The sequence below is a fragment of the Lepisma saccharinum genome, chromosome 13 (genome assembly GCF_977018435.1).
Source record: "Lepisma saccharinum chromosome 13, izLepSacc3.1, whole genome shotgun sequence".
Taxonomy (NCBI): Eukaryota; Metazoa; Arthropoda; class Insecta; order Zygentoma; family Lepismatidae; genus Lepisma; species Lepisma saccharinum.
Window position 1 is genome coordinate 64866140 of NC_139241.1, and position 16856 is coordinate 64882995.

Consider the following 16856-nt stretch of genomic DNA (forward strand, 5'->3'; position numbering starts at 1 on the left):
TTAGGAGCAAATTTAGGTGTTGTGTATCCCCTCACATAAAACTCTAATTGGAATTTTGAAAACCATGGAACCACTTATTCTTGGGAGTAAGTGCCAGCCCCTGGAGCGGAGTGGTTAGCGCATCGCGCTACGACGCCAGGGGTACAGGGTTCGATCCTGGCCTGGGCATGGATGTTTGTGAGTGTCCGTTCATCAATTTCATCATCATCTTCGCAAATTAGCCAAAAGTGGCACAAAAGGCGAAGTAAAATAAAGTCAATCAAAATCCTGGCAGTAAGTGGTAACATGTGAAAACAAAGAGATTCCTGTATTTTATACTAAATGTTTCCGATCTAAGTTTATACTTTTTTTATTTCTATGTTTTATTTGCAACTTGAAATGGACGATGCCAATTTATAGAGGTGGGAATCAACGGTTCGGCTCGATTCTCATCCCGACGCTAATGCTGTCCTGGAAAAGCCAGTGATATCAGCTTCGGAGGAGAAAGGTAATAAAGGAGCTAGGGAATTTTGTAAAATCATTCCAAACCGTGAACAAAAAGCCAAGTTAATTATTCTTCACTGGTTTACGGACAGATAAATCACATTTCACATTTTAATCAAGGGGTTTGATATCCGGTGGAGGATTCCACTTTAAACTGTAGGTCCAGTCCCGATTAGCCTATCTGTGCATAAACTTGACTTAAAACTAAACCATTTCAATTTTTTCCCCAACATTATTCTTGATTGGACTGGATAATCTGGTTTGACAAAATGTGTGGAGACTTAAATGAACGTTATGCTCATACGTATAGCCATTAAAGTGAAAGATTGTTGTAAAATTGTAATCCACACATGTACAGGGTGAGGCAACTGAATGTGACGGTTTTTGAATCAATACTGAACGGAAGTTGCCTGACATGCAGATGTTAATTATCTCAAAGCATGTCAGTCAGCATGGAGTAGTAATAGGCACATAGCCGTGCTTTTATGGTTGAGACATTTTTCACAATGAATGCGTGGAGGCAACGTAGCGTGCCTTCCGTTGGCACTTTCACATCCATCGTAATCTGCATGTTCCCAGTCGGAATTCTATTTTGTTGTTGGTAAGGAACTTTAAGGAGACGGCATCAGCAATGAAAATAACACCTGGTGGACACCATAAGGTTCGAAATCCAGAAAACACCGAACGACTTCAAGTCTTTGTTTTGAGGAGTCACTCAAGAAATGAACTGTCTTGTCAAGAAACTGCCACTCATGCTATCTTCCTAAAAGGCTTTGAGTTTTGTTTTTATTAGCGTTGCCCCGGTATTTATTTATCCCAGTCTTCTATTAGACAGGAAAATAATGAATTCTAACTATTGCGCAAAATTAACTTGGAGTTGAATGGCATTGGGAGTGTCGCTATTCATCTTAGCGACCACGTAAACTATGGATTCCACACTAATATTGGCCATTTTCGCAACACATAGTCATATCAGCCTGAATGTTAGAAAACCCGCGAAACACTATCGTTGTGCGGGATTGCATAGAGTCACGGCTGTCTGTTTGTGCGGAATTTAATATCGGTCGTTTTGGATTATTTTTACATGTTACCCCTTCCCACCCCACCCATAGGGGTGCCAGGGGTATCTTACCCCCCAAAATATTATTTCCAGATTGCAAGTGATATATGTACCAGGTTTGGTTGAAATTGCTCCAGGCGTTCGAGAGTTATGCCGGAACAAACAAACATACATACCCACACACATACATCCATTTTATATATTTAGAGATTAACAACTGTCAGGTTCAGTAGCCTCACTCTGTATTGCAATACATTAATAAAAGGTCTATTGTAGAATAATAATAAGTCTATTGTAGAATAACGAAGAATATTATACAAAGAAAAATCTATGGTCAGGCGGAATCAAATAAGATTTTCAACTTACGGGCGCAATCTTGAGGGCACAGCTGTGGTTCAATGGCTTCCAGCTCATCACAAACGTCATCTGGACACGTGTCCTGGTTAGTGGTACACGTGGAGTACGAGCTACTGGGTCCTACGACGTTCTTCCGCCCATTTTTCCTCCAGGCGCACCCGCGGGCAGCTCCGAACCCACACGTGGCCTTGCAGTCGTGCTTTGTTCTCTTCGACGCGCAGAGATCCAACCTCGGCCCAGCCTCGCAGAAGCTTTCGTTGGTGAACCTGACCAGCACCGTGCTGGAGTTGTGGAGCAGGAGCGAGTCGTTGGGGCTCTGGTAGGTCCACTGGACAGTCAAGGTGTACGTGATGTTCGCGTGGTCGTACGCGTACTTCCGGGCGACGTACACGATGCCCTGCTGCCTCGTCACCCCAAACAGCTCCGTGTCCGCCAAGGAGAAGTTGAACTTCTGGTGCAGCACATGCTCCTTGGGCCTAGTGACCGGCATGTACGCGTACCCCGCCACGGGAATCGTCACTTCCTTCGGGTACGTTGGCTCTCCGTACGGCTCGATGGGTGTCAGGTTGAGAGTGAAGTTGGCCTGGGGGAAAGAGAAGGCAACAATTATAAACCTGAACATGCTTACGATTCAGGCCCCATATTATAAAGTATGTCCGGAAGAATTACTACCAGCAAGAAATTGATATACAGGGTGTTTCCGTGGCCATGTTCTAAACTTTCAGGGATGATGGGAACATGAGCATCAATATGAGAACGCCTAGTGCAGAAGTTTTAAGGGTTCCAGTACCATTGCGACAAGAAGACAAGAAGACACAAACTTGTAGGGGAATCCCACAAAAGGACAAGGAACGTGACCTTCAGAAACTAGCAGATATGGTGTTTGCATATGGACATAAGAGATAAGGAACCTTGGTCCGAGAACGCTCACTGTTGGAAGGTAGAAGGTTTTACGCAATCCTTTCTGGATCCTTTAGCACAGTTCCAATTTACCTGCATGTTCAGCCCCGATTAGTTCATCTGAGCAGAAAATAGTCTCAACAGAACCAAAGTTTAATCAAAATGTGGGATGGTTATGAAAGTGGAAAAATGAAAGATCTCTGTAGCTTTAATAAGTAAATTACTATTTCCTACCATTACTACATCATGCATAACTAGCTAAGATTAATGCATTCATAGCAGTTGTTTAGAATTCCATCCTCCAGCTTCGATGCAGGCATGACACCGTCGCATTAACTTCTGTCGCATAAGCTCTAACATTCCTGGAGTCGTTCTGGAGATATGACAGACAGCAAGGATTCTTGCCAGGAGTTCTTCATTATTATCCACAGGTATCTCAAACACAATACTTTTTACGTGATCCCACAAAAGGATCAAAGTGGAAATAGACGCGAATGTGCTGGCATACCCTTCTTGTCACTACGGTTTTGGCTTTTAACTTCTGAACGAGGCGTTTCCGGACATATGATGCTTTTGCTTCCCTCCATCATCCCTGAAAGTTTGTAACATGTAAGTTTGTGTATACAGATTTTTAGATATATTAAAACCAGCCTCCAGCATTCACATCAATACAGTTACAAGGATTCATTTTTTGTTAAATTGTGGTCAGATATATTAATCTGGAATGGATCTTGAAAGTGGAATCCGAACCACTATGTAATGTACCACCAAGACGATAGCATTAATAGATTTTGTGAAATAGAAATATTTCTACGTTTTTTTTATATTAACAGTGATTACAGAAATAAAGAGATGATAATTCATTAGCTCGGGCGAAACTGTCACACACATGGGACATATTTGAACTAGAATGCTCTCACTTTGTGTCCATCATGTGACCAACAATTTTCGGATTCGATTTTTGGTGTCGGCTTAGTTAAGCGTCCAGTAAGTATTTTTCCACAGAATGTATTTGTTGTATTGTTTTTCCACCTTGAAAAGGATTGCTCAATACTTTTGGGAGGAACACATGCATCAAATGAAGGTTGGAATATACAGTTTCCGAGAATACACCGTATCCCTACTTGCACGTGCCGTGTTGAAAATTGGCAGATTTTCGTTTGTTTGGGAATTATTTCGTTTTCCTGGTTATCATCCCTGCTCTGGTCACATGAAACCTCTCGAATTTGTATGCCAGTTGTTGCTCCATGGCTGATGTGAGCGGCCTTAGTTACAGTGCTGAAGCATTATATAGCGCTTGTCTAGTCTTACAGCGGGCGGCTTACATGCTGGAAAGGGAAGCGACAAATCAAGCGCGATGAGAAACACAGCAGCCTATAGAACGATGTGCACGTAGCACCTCCTCCCTCGACGATCTAACTCTCGGCGCCACCGCTGTTGTCTGGTTGGTCTGCGGCGTATTCCCCCTCTCCACTTCCTTTATCAGCATGTAGGCCGGCCGCTGCAACACTAGGCAAGAGCTATAGTTACGTACGTTACGGATCAAACTACAGTAAAACCTCGTTAATCCGGAATAATGGTTGACCGGTTTAACGAAAGTCCGGATTAACTGAAATAACCTAAAAGAACAGTAGAAAGTGCATTGAAACTCCGTTTATAGCAACAAAACACGTTTATTATGGTGTATTTAAAGGGAATAGGCCTAAATACACTATACAGTACAGTACAAAGTCTGCGGGAAACAGAATTTCGTCAGTGGTTGACTGCCTTTTCTTTGGGAAGTTCTCTTGTTGACTTCTAGCTACATTTAAAACCTTGAATTCTGCTTTTTTTGCCTTTTGCCTGTCTGGATTAAGCGAAGTCAGGCTTATGCTTATCGGGGTCAGGATTAACGACGTTTGACTATATGTACTTGTTGTAACGTAATGTAGTTACCAAGCATGTTGGATTGTAAATAAATATGTCGTTATAAATCTAGGGGTAGTATGTACTTTGCAAGGCAATCTAGGGGTCTGGGGACTTCTCGGACACTGTACACTTTACAGTGTTTTTTTTAGACAAAAGAAATCATCCGTTACAAATTTATGAGCTCTGATACTTGATCCTCGCAAAAAATACCTTCAGCTTTCCACGCCCTATTACATGCAACTGCATAGCTTGTGACGACTTCCACGACACACAACCACCTCCATGCGATGCAGTGTGACATGGTCACCCACTTAGAATGTCACGGCAGACAAGAACTTCGGCCGAATTGGCGTAATACACGTCACGCAATAATGCAATCACCTGAAAAAAGCGTCATTAGCCACGCAGGCAGAACCAGCACCCTCCTTGGGAACCCGCACTTATCGATTATATCCGTTACGATGCCTACCCGAAGATCACTTCGAGAGATGCACACGCAAAAAGTGGCGGAGGAATATCTTCCTGGAAATGTAGGGTTATTTCCGTAGCGTGTTCTGGCAACATTGGAATATCTTGATGGCCTTATGCTTTCTTGGTAATACCTATAAAGGAAAGGGTTTCCCCTTCTTGTAATCGCTTAGGGGCTTCTAAGACATGGTGGATGCCTTTTGAGATTATCAGGAGGAAACCACATCAAGTTTATGCATTTAAGTCTTTATTTACATGGTTAAGTTACGGCTAAAAATACTTTTTTCAGAAACTATCTCTTGTCGGCGTTTTCCATCTTTATACTAATGCAAGTAAGGTAAAATTTAAGTACACTTTATACACAATGGGCTAATCGGGACGTGGCCTACAGTTTAAGGTGGAATCAGAAGCACTATGTGCTTCCACTCATATCGTATCTTGTTGTAGGCAAGGAGGTGTCTTGCATCACCCCAAATTTTCAGGTTTATAAAAATTTTCAACTTAAAGTTTTGTTAACTTTCTGGGATATGATGAGCAAAGAAATACACAGTAATTTTTTGATTTCGCAAATGTAACGTTTATTTAGCAAATAATCTAGGATGCTGTTTTTATGGGATGGAGAACTTTTCGATTGTGACTCCTCAAGTTACTTTCCTTGCCTCCACCGGGAATCGAACCCGACACCCCTTTGTTACAACGCGACTACCTTACCACTTCGCAATCGGGAGGCCCAAAGCAAAGAACAATAACAAGAAAGATAATATACAGACACACAAGCATATTTACATTTACACATAGTGTAAAAGGCATACGTTAACCATAATTCACCGTAATTATTATTTTTAACAGAATAGAAATGATACAATTGCCGTGTTATATTCGTACGTCTTCCTATGTAGTCATGGAAAAATATACTTCCCTCATACCAGTAGTCTTATGGGGGGCACGACTGTACACCCAACCCAATTATTTAACAAGTGTTGCTGTAGCAGTTTCTGAACGTTACAACTGCAGAAGATGAATGGATTTCAGGACGTAGCTTGTTCCAAAGATCTTGGAAGCTTCAGTAAAATATTTTTCATAGAGCTTGTAGTTGTGGGGAGAAATAGTTAGAGGGACCTTTGTCGTGATCCAGTGTTGTGGTTAAGGAAGTTGGAAATTTTGAATTGCAGGCTTTTCATTATTAATAATGTTACTAGTTATTAGTAGTTTTTTTGGTAATTTTTAGTGACTTTTATTTTCCCTTTTCTAAAATTCTTTAGTGCCTATTATCTTGTCTTTTTATTTTAAAAAATAAAATTAATGCCTTCTTGCTGTCTGTTTGGTCAGGTTTTAGTGCTTTTAGAATCCGGCCAGGGGCTGTGATTCTGGAATCCCTCTTCCTTTCTTCCGTACAGAATTTCCGGGATTACAAGATTCATAGTCCCGGATATTAGAGATTATTTGCATTACGCATCCCAAGCGTATTTCCTGTCTATATTCAGCCATGCTTATCTAAGATACGTTCGCGGTGCTACTTTCTTCAATAATATGAATCTGATCTTAATCTGTTCTCCCGCCTAAACTCGATTTACTACCACTACTACAGAGGACAATAATGCGCCTGCTATGCACCCTTTATCTAGTTTAAGCCGATTTCCGAGAAATGGGTAAGCGCAGTGTATTTAATGCACTTAAGTTACAAGTAGATACCTGATCCGGCCTCTACTTGTAACTTAACGAGATGAGCATAATTAGCTGACGGTTTTAAAATAGCAGAAATAAGACGAACACGCTTCACAAGAGCACATAATGTAAGTGGAATAAATTTCTACATTTCTTGGAGATTAATTCAAGTAACACAAACTGATACTAACCAAAAACAATGTCTGTATTTCAAGTGGTCATGAATGATGATTCGATTAAATTTATAATAGAACACTCGCAGAGAACCTCGTCAGGACTCGAACCTGAGACCTTCTGTGGACTCGGGTCACCGAGGGTACCAAACACAAGCGAATTAATCCCAATATTTCTGAAAATTTTTTACTGTCTCGTATTATATACCGTCCTCTCAAAAAACTTGATGCTTGCATTTTAGAGATAAAATGGGTAACAATAGGTAATAGTGAACATAAATTGAATTCCATCCCGGTGAAAATGAAGTTCAGCAAAGTTTCTCAAATCGATTGTAATATTAGCGAAAGTCAGACGCAAGAAACCATGACGCGAAAATAAAACCAGAGTGTGCCCAAAATGAAAATAATACGTTATCATTCTTCGGAGGGGTGTGGCGAGATGAAAAAAAAATCGGAATATTTTTTCCTTCTCAGTCATTAACGACAATTGAACCTGACACGAAAGGGGATTGAGAGAATTATGAGACAGAGTGAAAAATACGAAAGATGAGTGATTCGCGTGTTGTTTTTTCTTTCGCCCAACCCAACAGCCAACAGTAACCATGCTGGGCGAAAATTTACAACCGATAATAAGAGAATCATTCCCAAGAGGGAGAACGGAAATTCGGATGGCGATATCCATTTCTAATCCCAGGTGTGGCTAACACCCTCGATGTGGAATCTTACTCCTTGCCATCAGATCCCTAGAATAGGATAGTAAGGGTAGGGCCTGAAGGGAATCTAAGTGAAATTACTTTCTTCTTTTTTACTTCCCCCATCCGGTGACTTTCAGGGGGGCTAGAGGAGCGTACAATTAGATAATGACACCGCAGCACCTGGAAGATTCAGCTCCGTTGGTGTCCAGTAGACGGCGGAATAGAATTTAACCCGCCTTCTCTTGTGATGATGCCATCAGCATCTGTTTTCTGACAATAATGTTTGCATATCTGACCACTGAAAGTAAAGAGCGTTTTATTACCATATTTCACCCCATAATTGTCGCAGATTTTATGCAATTGTTTGTAAACTAGTGGGATTTGACCATTATGTGAAGTTTTTTTTTAATGTGCTGGTATCACCGGTATTTCAAAATAACTATGTTGAATTGCTGGTAAAAATTAAGTTTATTATTATTATTATTATTATTATTAAGTTAATTGTTAGTAAGAAATAAGAAGAGCATGTTACAGAGACGGGATGTTCTCGTGAGTTTGGAATGTAGACCTTACGAATTCTATTACTTGCCTTATCCGGTGTAAAGGTACCAACTTTTACAGCCGGATCTGAATTGACAGGTTTTGGAATTTGTATATCTAAGAATACAAACTGATCTTAGAAGAAAGTAATCAAAATTTCAGACTAGTTCTAGCAGCAAAGATACAGGCATGTACTTGGAGGATGGAGTCGTCTCTCCAATATTAGTATGGTTTGAGCCGATATTATTATAACATCTCGCTACCTGCTCTCTACACGTAGACCCCGGTAAGACATTGACAGTTAAGTGGAGAATAAAACAATTTATTACTAATCAGCTGTCTGGTGCAAGATTAAAATGAAGGGAGTACTTGTGAATATACTTTAAAATTGAATAGTCCAAATCGACGTACATCTTTGTGAAAGTTTAGCCATTTGTTCCGGTGTGAAAAGAAAGTTAACACATTAGTTGTTATTGATTTCTGCATGATGTCGAAGTATTACACTTGACGAAATTTACTAGTGTTGCGAGGTACGGACTTACAGTATTTAATCTTCTGTGTCCGAAGATTCTGCGCCGTCATAATTGGTTTCTTTATTTGATGCGCCAATGCAAGGATTACGCGATATAGTGGAAACGATTATGCAATGAAATATCATCATCGTATACCTTATCATCACCGTTTTGGTTCATTCCTTACGCTACCCTTCGAAACAATTCATTTGTTGTTCACTTATTTATATGTACAAAGGACGTTCAATAAGTTTTGCTCATATGGTTATAATATTTTTATTAGTTGCAATATGATGATGAAATTTTAGGTGAAAATACTTTGCCCTTTGGCTAGAAGACCATGTCACTCAATGTGGCCTCCATCTGCTGTGACGCATCTTGTCCAACGTTCTTTCCATGCCTTGAATGCACTGGTGGCTGACTTTTACACCATTGTTTCACACAAGAAATGAGGTCCTTGTCACTGTCGAATGTTTTTCCCCGCAGATGGGCCTTCAGACGACCAAAGTCCGGAGTATAGGGAGGCTGAGGGACGACTTCCCATCCCATTTTCATGATTTTTTGCTGTGTCATCATAGCTGTGTGAGGCTTGGCATTGTAATGATGGAGTTTGATGACCTTAACTTGCAGCTCCGGTCACTTGGTCTGGAGAGCACGTCGTAACTCCATCATGACAATGCCAAGCCTCACACAGCTATGATGACACAGCAAAAAATCATGAAAATGGGATGGGAAGTCGTCCCTCAGCCTTCCTATACTCCGGACTTTGGTCGTCTGAAGGCCCACCTGCGGGGAAAAACATTCGACAGTGACAAGGACCTCATTTCTTGTGTGAAACAATGGTGTAAAAGTCAGCCACCTGAATTTTACCAAAGTGCATTCAAGGCATGGAAAGAACGTTGGACGAGATGCGTCACAGCAGATGGAGGCTACATTGAGTGACATGGTCTTCTAGCCAAAGGATCAAAGTATGTTCACCTAAAATTTCATCATCATATTGCAACTAATAAAAACATTATAACCATCTGTGCAAAACTTATTGAACGCCCTTTGTACATATTTTCAATTTGCTCATTTGACGTGTCGGTTAATTTGTTTTCACTCTGTTGTTCACTTTTCTTGTTCTAATAAATATTCTCCAGTTTCATTTGCCATTTTCGGAAACAAATATTTATTTTTAATTCTGTAAATTATAAAACATAAAGTTATCCGTGCCCATTGTACCGTGCAATAAAGGCAAATAGTAAAAGGGGGGTGTCCTCCTCCGTAGTCGAGCGAGTAAAGGCGTTCACTCGTCTTGAGATCGTTCGCTGCGGGACGGCGTAGGTTCGAATCCGGCTCTGGTCGGAATTTATTCGGCCTACGTATAGGACCGGTGGCAACCCACCATCGTGAGGAAATTGGGGAGCTCCGAATGAGTGAGCGTAATCCGGTCGAGACGACCTACTATAACGGCTGGGGATACGTCGGGCTGACCCCCCGACTATTCCAATACTGGTTGAAGATCTCCACGCTTAGAGGTGACGAAGGAAAGTGTGGAAGGGAGACCGGCAGTCGGTAGGTATGCCAAGGCCCTTCATGGGCTGTCGCGCAAAGGATTATTATTAGTAAAAGGGGGGTGGTACTTAAATTCTCTCGGCCATTGTGGATGTGTGCACTACCCTCCTGCAGTCTTTATTATCCAGGTACTAATTCATTAGAGGCTGGGTCGACCCCAGAGACGATTTGGTAAAATTCCCACATGAGATCGCCCACTGCGGGAATCGAACCCTGGCGTCCTGAATGGCAGTCAGGACTTTTTTCCAGCTATTGTATTATTTTCACTGTTTTTCATTTTTGTTAATATTTTCCTTTCAAATTTCTTACTTTTCTTTTCACTGTTTAAAAATGAACAGCACCAACATCTATATCTTACCCAGAATTCGAACTCTGGACCCATGGCGCCGTAGCGCACTGCGCTGAGCACGCCACCATTGGACCACTTAATTTTTCTGGTCTTACTTTAAATTTCATTTTGTACAGGCATTTTTTAGTACTCTTTAATTGGAATCATGCTTTCAAAATTCCAAAATTATTTCTCATCTCTGCCTTCAATTCAAGTCTTTTGTTTCACATTTCTTCTCATTTTTCCTGTTACTGTTCAGTTTAAATTATTTCAACAGTTTCATTTTAAATTTTCTATTTGCTTGCATGATGTTTGTTTTGTTTCTTACTATGAATGGAATCGGTGTATCTTTGTATTTGAAACACTTGGTGCATTTTAATCCGAATTAGAGTGCTGAGATGTGGAGAGATGTAAATAGGAATAACGTATGTAAAGGTAGATTGACGTCATAGACACTCATCAGAACGCGTCCGAGTGCACCTAGGGAAGGAAAAAACTTGTGTTGGAAGTTGGATTGGTATTTCTCTATTCATCTCTTCGACACGCGGTATCTTCCGAGGACAACATCACAAGAGACGGGAGCAGAAAAATAATGAGCGTCTTTCTTTCGTCTCCCGAGTGTCCCGGCTGAAATTTGAGATTCTGGTCGCGAATGGAGGGAGTCCTGAGTTCAATATCCTCTCGGCTTCCTTGTGGTACCGACACGTTGCCAAGCGGAAGAGTGATTTGAATTTTATGACGGCGTCGATACATGGAATGGAACCTTGTTGAAAGCAACGTGTTTATTATTAGTTTTTTTTTCTGCGGTGGTAATTTATCGTTGCAGGGACAGATGCATAGAGAATGAGGCAGAAAGAGGTAGGCGGGAGAGGAGGGAGTGGAGGAATATACACATATAGGCAGAAAGAGAGAGGTGGGTGACGGAGACGGGCGAAACGGAGAAAGAGAGAGAGAGAGAGAGAGAGAGAGAGAGGAAGAACCAGGTGGAAGAGGAGAGAGTGTGAGAGGTGGAAGATGATAAAGACAAAGTAAGCAACAGAGAATGACAGGGAAGAAAACGTCGAAAATGATGTACACCGGAGAAACAAAGAACAATAGAGAATGAGAACGAAAGTATTAGAGTGGAAGGAGAGAAAGGATGTGAGAAAAAGGGACAGAAAGGTGTGGAAAGATGTTATATAAAGAAATAGGAGGAAGAGCATACAGGATGAAACAGATATTGAAAGAGAGAGAGAGGTTGAAGACACGAGACAGAGCATAAGAGAGAGAATGAAAGAGAGGAGAAATGGATATTTTGGCGCTGCTCTTCCATTTTCTCTATTTGAAGAGAGAGAGAGAGAGAGAGGAAGTATGAAAGAGGAGGCGAAAAAGTGTGATAGAGGGTTAGAAAGAGAAGAGAGAGAGAAAGAAAAAGGAAGAGTAGAGAGAGAGAGAGAGAGAGAGATAGAGAGAGAGAAGAGAAAGAGTTTGAGAGAGAGGGAAGAGGAAAGTAAGGGAGTTAAATAAGAGAAGAAAGAACGTGTGTGTTTGTGTGTGAGAGAGAGAAAGATGGGAAGCAAAGAAAGAGTGACAAGATAGAGAAGAATAAGATGTTGAAAGAGAGAGAGAGAGAGAGAGAGAGAGAGAGAGAGAGAGATAGATAGATAGAGAGAGATATGGGAAGCAAAGAAAGAGGGACAAGATAGAGAAGAAGAAGATGTTGAAAGAAAGAGAGAGCGAGAGAGAGAGATGGGAAGAAAGAAAGAGGAACAAGATAAAGAAGAAGAAGATGTTGAAGAGAGAGAGAGAGAGAGAGAGAGAGAGAGAGAGAGAGAGAGAGAGAGAGAGAGAGAAACAGACAACAGAAAGAGAGATGGCTTGTGAAGACAGAAGGAGGATTAAAAAGAGACGAGAAAATGAAGAGAGAGTGTGAGATAGAAAGAAGAGAGAGAGAAAGAAGGTGAAGTAAAGGGAAGAGAGGAAGAAAGAGGGAAAGAGAGAGTAAGAGGTAGAGATAGAATGAGGTAGACAGATGAAGATACACTAACAAAGAAAACCTATGCAGGGACTCAGACCCGGGACCTTTGTTGACGAGATCGAAAGTCTACCACTTAGGAATCTCTCTGCCACGAGCTAGAAGGGTAGGGAGAAGCAGATGCGAAAGATGAAGAAAAGAATTTTGAATCGAACGCAGAACGTAATGACCAAAGAGGAACAGGGGTCACAGCCTCCACCTTTACCCCATAGCACACTTGCCGTAAGTGCCCACCCGGGGGCTATTATGTTTCATAATCACCCGTCCCTTGGGGGCACACGGTATCCACACTAATTACCACGGAGAATATATTTAGACGCTTCGTTAATGACAAGCCAAATAGCAAGAACTGCGCAGTGGTGGCTGGCATAGGTAAACAAGGATATTGTTTCAACCAGTGGAAAAATTCCACTTCACTCTTGTCTATGACCTTCACACAATAGCACGATAAGAGAAAACCCACTGTCTACAATGTAGTGGGTCTGCTCTTGTGACTGGATTCCCGTGTTGTAATAGGAGAGCTGAATTTGCATTTAGACATTATTTCCGCAACCAGTAAGAGCAGTCAAACAAGAATGACATAATTTGCATTTAGACATTATTTCAGCAACCAGTAAGAGCAGTCAAACAAAAATTATATAATTTGCATTTAGACATTATTTCAGCAACCAGTAAGAGCAGTCAAACGAAAATTATATAATTTGCATTTAGACATTATTTCCGCAACCAGTAAGAGCAGTCAAACAAAAATTATATAATTTGCATTTAGACATTATTTCAGCAACCAGTAAGAGCAGTCAAACAAAAAGTATATAATTTGCATTTAGACATTATTTCCGCAACCAGTAAGAGCAGTCAAACAAAAATTATATAATTTGCATTTAGACATTATTTCCGCAACCAGTAAGAGCAGTCAAACAAAAATGACATAATTTGCATTTAGACATAATTTCAGCAACCAGTAAGACAGCAAACAATAAAGAATGACTTAATTTTGCATTTAAACATTATTTCCGCAACCAGTAAGAAACCAATCAAGATTGACCACAATTTGCATTTAGACATTATTTCCGCAATGAATAAGAAAGCCACCAATCACAGACAACGTAATTTTCTTTTAGACGTTATCTCCGCCTTCAGCAAGCAAGCATCCAATCAGAGACCACGTCCTCTGTTTTTAGACGTGATTTCCGTTACTTTGTAATTTATATTTTGGGCATTATTTCAGAAATAGTAAAGGATAGCCAAACAGGTCTCTCCGTATTGGGATTCACTTTTGAACGAAAATATAAACTTTCAGCAAAAGAAAATTGTTCTTCATATCATGTCATCCATAACGGAGCGATAGTAAGAGAAAAAAACATGTTTATCTTACCATAAAGATATATTTTATATATTTTTGTTGTATAAATATAATGTTCCTTGTATAATTTGATATGCATTGTATGATTTGTTATGTCTACCAAGAAGACACGAATTTTAATGTTGTCGATATGCTAATAGCATGATAGATGCTTATGTAGTATATTGATGCTATCTATGACATAATCCGTAGGATTCAAATTTCGCGCCAAATGGGATACTTACAAAGTAATTTGAAGCCAAACAACAATCGTGACAAGTAGACATAATGTAGAGACAGAACTACGAACCTATTTTAAATGTTTCCGTGACCGAACAATACGCGTACACAACGTAGAGGTAAAATTCACACTAAGGTCTCAAAAATATGCACTATTAAACTTCATAATGTTTCCCAAAATACATTAAAATTAATTTATATTCCAAATGATATGAATCTTCATGCCTAAAAGAAGAAGAAAGAAAAGAAGTCCAAAATTCACTTGCACTTATTTAATTTTAATTTTGCGCTCGGGGACAAATTTTGTACTTGCCTCTCGGGGGCTGATTCCAGGTATCAGCGAAGTGTCCACGAACATCACAGGAACGGTGAAATTTGGGCCCGGTAATTCGATATCGCTTCTTGCAAGAATTTCTGAAAAGAGACAAAAGACATGAATGGAGGTGAGGTTCAGTTGCCTTGTTATAGAGCATTCCTATTGTTCGGACTAAATTACGTTCCGAAAATCGCTACCTTAAACTTAAAAGCGTTTCCATGTAGATGTATTTTAACATTTTTCCAAGTACTTCAACTTGGCGCGTTCTTTAGCACGTTACATTCTTCCCCCCTTCAAAACTTTTCGCACTATAAGAGCTTCTCTTTTGTCCCTCCATATCCGCGCGGTTCTTTTTTTTTTTCGTGTGGCTGCGAGAAGCGATTCTGTACCACTTTCCATTTCCAGGAGAACCTGATTTTGTCAAAATCGTTGACTGTCTTCACCCTTTCTCATTTTCTCAGCCTTTTTTTGCCCGTCTCTATCCCCTTCCACTTCTCTACCTTTTTCTTCTCCCCTCTCTACTCTGCTTCACTCTTTTTTTCACCCTCTCTCTCTCTTCTACCTTTCTCTGCCTTCTTCAATTTCTCTTGTCTCCCTGGCCCTATGTTTTTACTCTCTCTTTTTCAATTCTGTCTTTCTCTTTGTTTTTCTCACTTTCTCTCTACGTCTCCTCTTTCATAATTTTTTTATATCTTTTTCGACTTTTCTCTCTCTCACGTTTCCCATTTTATCTTTTCTCTCCGTCTTTATTCTATTTTAGTTCATCTATCTTTTTCGTATGTTTATTTCTACTCTTCTCTTCAATCCTTCTCTCTGTCTCTCTTTCCTTCTTTATCTTTCTTCCCGTTCCTCTTTTAATTCTCTACATTTCCTGTCCCATTCCCCTCGCTCTCTGTTTCTCTCCATTTCCTTCTTCCATTCTCTCACTCTGTGTTTCTCTCACTTTTCTCTTCCCATTCTCTCTCGCTCTGTTTCTCTCAGTATCTATCTTCTTCCACCTCTCTCTCTCTTTGCTGTATTTTTCTTTATCCTCCCTTTTCCACTCTGTTTCTCTGTCCTTCAACTTCTCTCTCACGCCTTTTCTCTATTTCCAACCATCTTTCTCTGTCTCATAAGTTTAATTATACTCTGCTTTTCTGGGGTGTAAGAGGTGATTTTCCACGTAGTACATCCAACTGTCAACCTCACTTCCACGTAGTACACCCTAGACTGCATTTTGCAGACGAACGAGGCTCTGGCGACAGGCACTATGGCCAGTATAATTTTGTGTGTGTTCTGTTTTTGTCCTTGTGTGTGCTGAGTGCCTCTTTGCAGCCTCAGCTTTTAACAGAAGTCAGAAAATGTTTAAGATTTTAAGCTTTTAGTTATGCAACGTTAGAGTTGTTCTTTGTAACGGTAAGGGGCTGGACCCCGTATAATGTGACGGGTTCAATATAGCCTAAGTGATGACGCACCAAAAAATTTATAATCAAAATTAAATCTACTCTGCCCTTTTGTCATCCTCTCTGTCTTTGGTTCTCTCTTTCCTTCTTTCCCCTATCCTCTTCTCATTCTCACTCACTCTGGTTCTTCCATTTCTCTTTTTCCTCTTGTGATTTCTTTCTATTTCCTTCTACCGCTTCTCTTTCTGTAGTTTTCTTCTTCTCTATCGTATTCCTGTGTATTTACCCTTTCTGTCTTCTCTAACACTTCCCTTCTCTCTACGCAGGTTCGTCCTACCCTGGCAAGGAGACCTGGTGGTACGAATTGCATCCATCCTCGAAACAACATGAAAGCATATGTTTTACTACGAGGTTATAAATAAGGACAAAAAGGCGAAAATCAACACTTAAGAGATTTCCTGGTGACGTAACAAGGCATTCTTTCGACTCTTCAGCAACACTTTCAACCGTGTAATCAACAAAAGAACACACAATTCAATTACAACTTCCCCTTTTAAGCCGGGACAAGCATCTCAGGAGAGGGACAGCACAGAAGCTCTCGCAACTAATCCCCCATCAGCGACGATAATTGCAATCCACGTGGGTCTCCATGGAAAGCCATCGAACAGAGTTTGTTTCGTCCTTCCAAAAGAGTCTAAGCGTTCTAATTATGAGAAATAATTAAGACGGAGCCTCGAAAGCTGGGATTAAATTTTGTTTTAATTATCCGAGTAGTCAGGACAGGCTGTTGCAGGAGAGTAAATTACGAAACCGCCCAGGATTGCTAATGTCACCCAGGCTTGTCTGGTATATTTAGCTTTTTTTGTTGTAGCTTAAACTATTCTTCATTGTGGTACTTAGAAGCATGGGCCAGTGA

General features: G+C 40.5%; 1 protein-coding gene across 2 annotated transcripts in view; it reads right to left on the reverse strand.

Moving 5' to 3' along the window:
- Positions 1 to 16856, reverse strand: part of Ret (protein kinase receptor Ret oncogene) — a 349319-nt gene that overhangs the window by 105047 nt on the left and 227416 nt on the right. For both annotated transcript variants that reach the window (XM_083134370.1, XM_083134369.1), the window contains exons 7-8: positions 14556 to 14656; positions 1910 to 2483 (exon numbers count right to left, since the gene is read on the reverse strand). In XM_083134370.1, coding sequence (XP_082990496.1) covers positions 1910 to 2483; positions 14556 to 14656 — 675 coding nt within the window. The remainder of the gene's footprint in view (positions 1 to 1909; positions 2484 to 14555; positions 14657 to 16856) is intronic.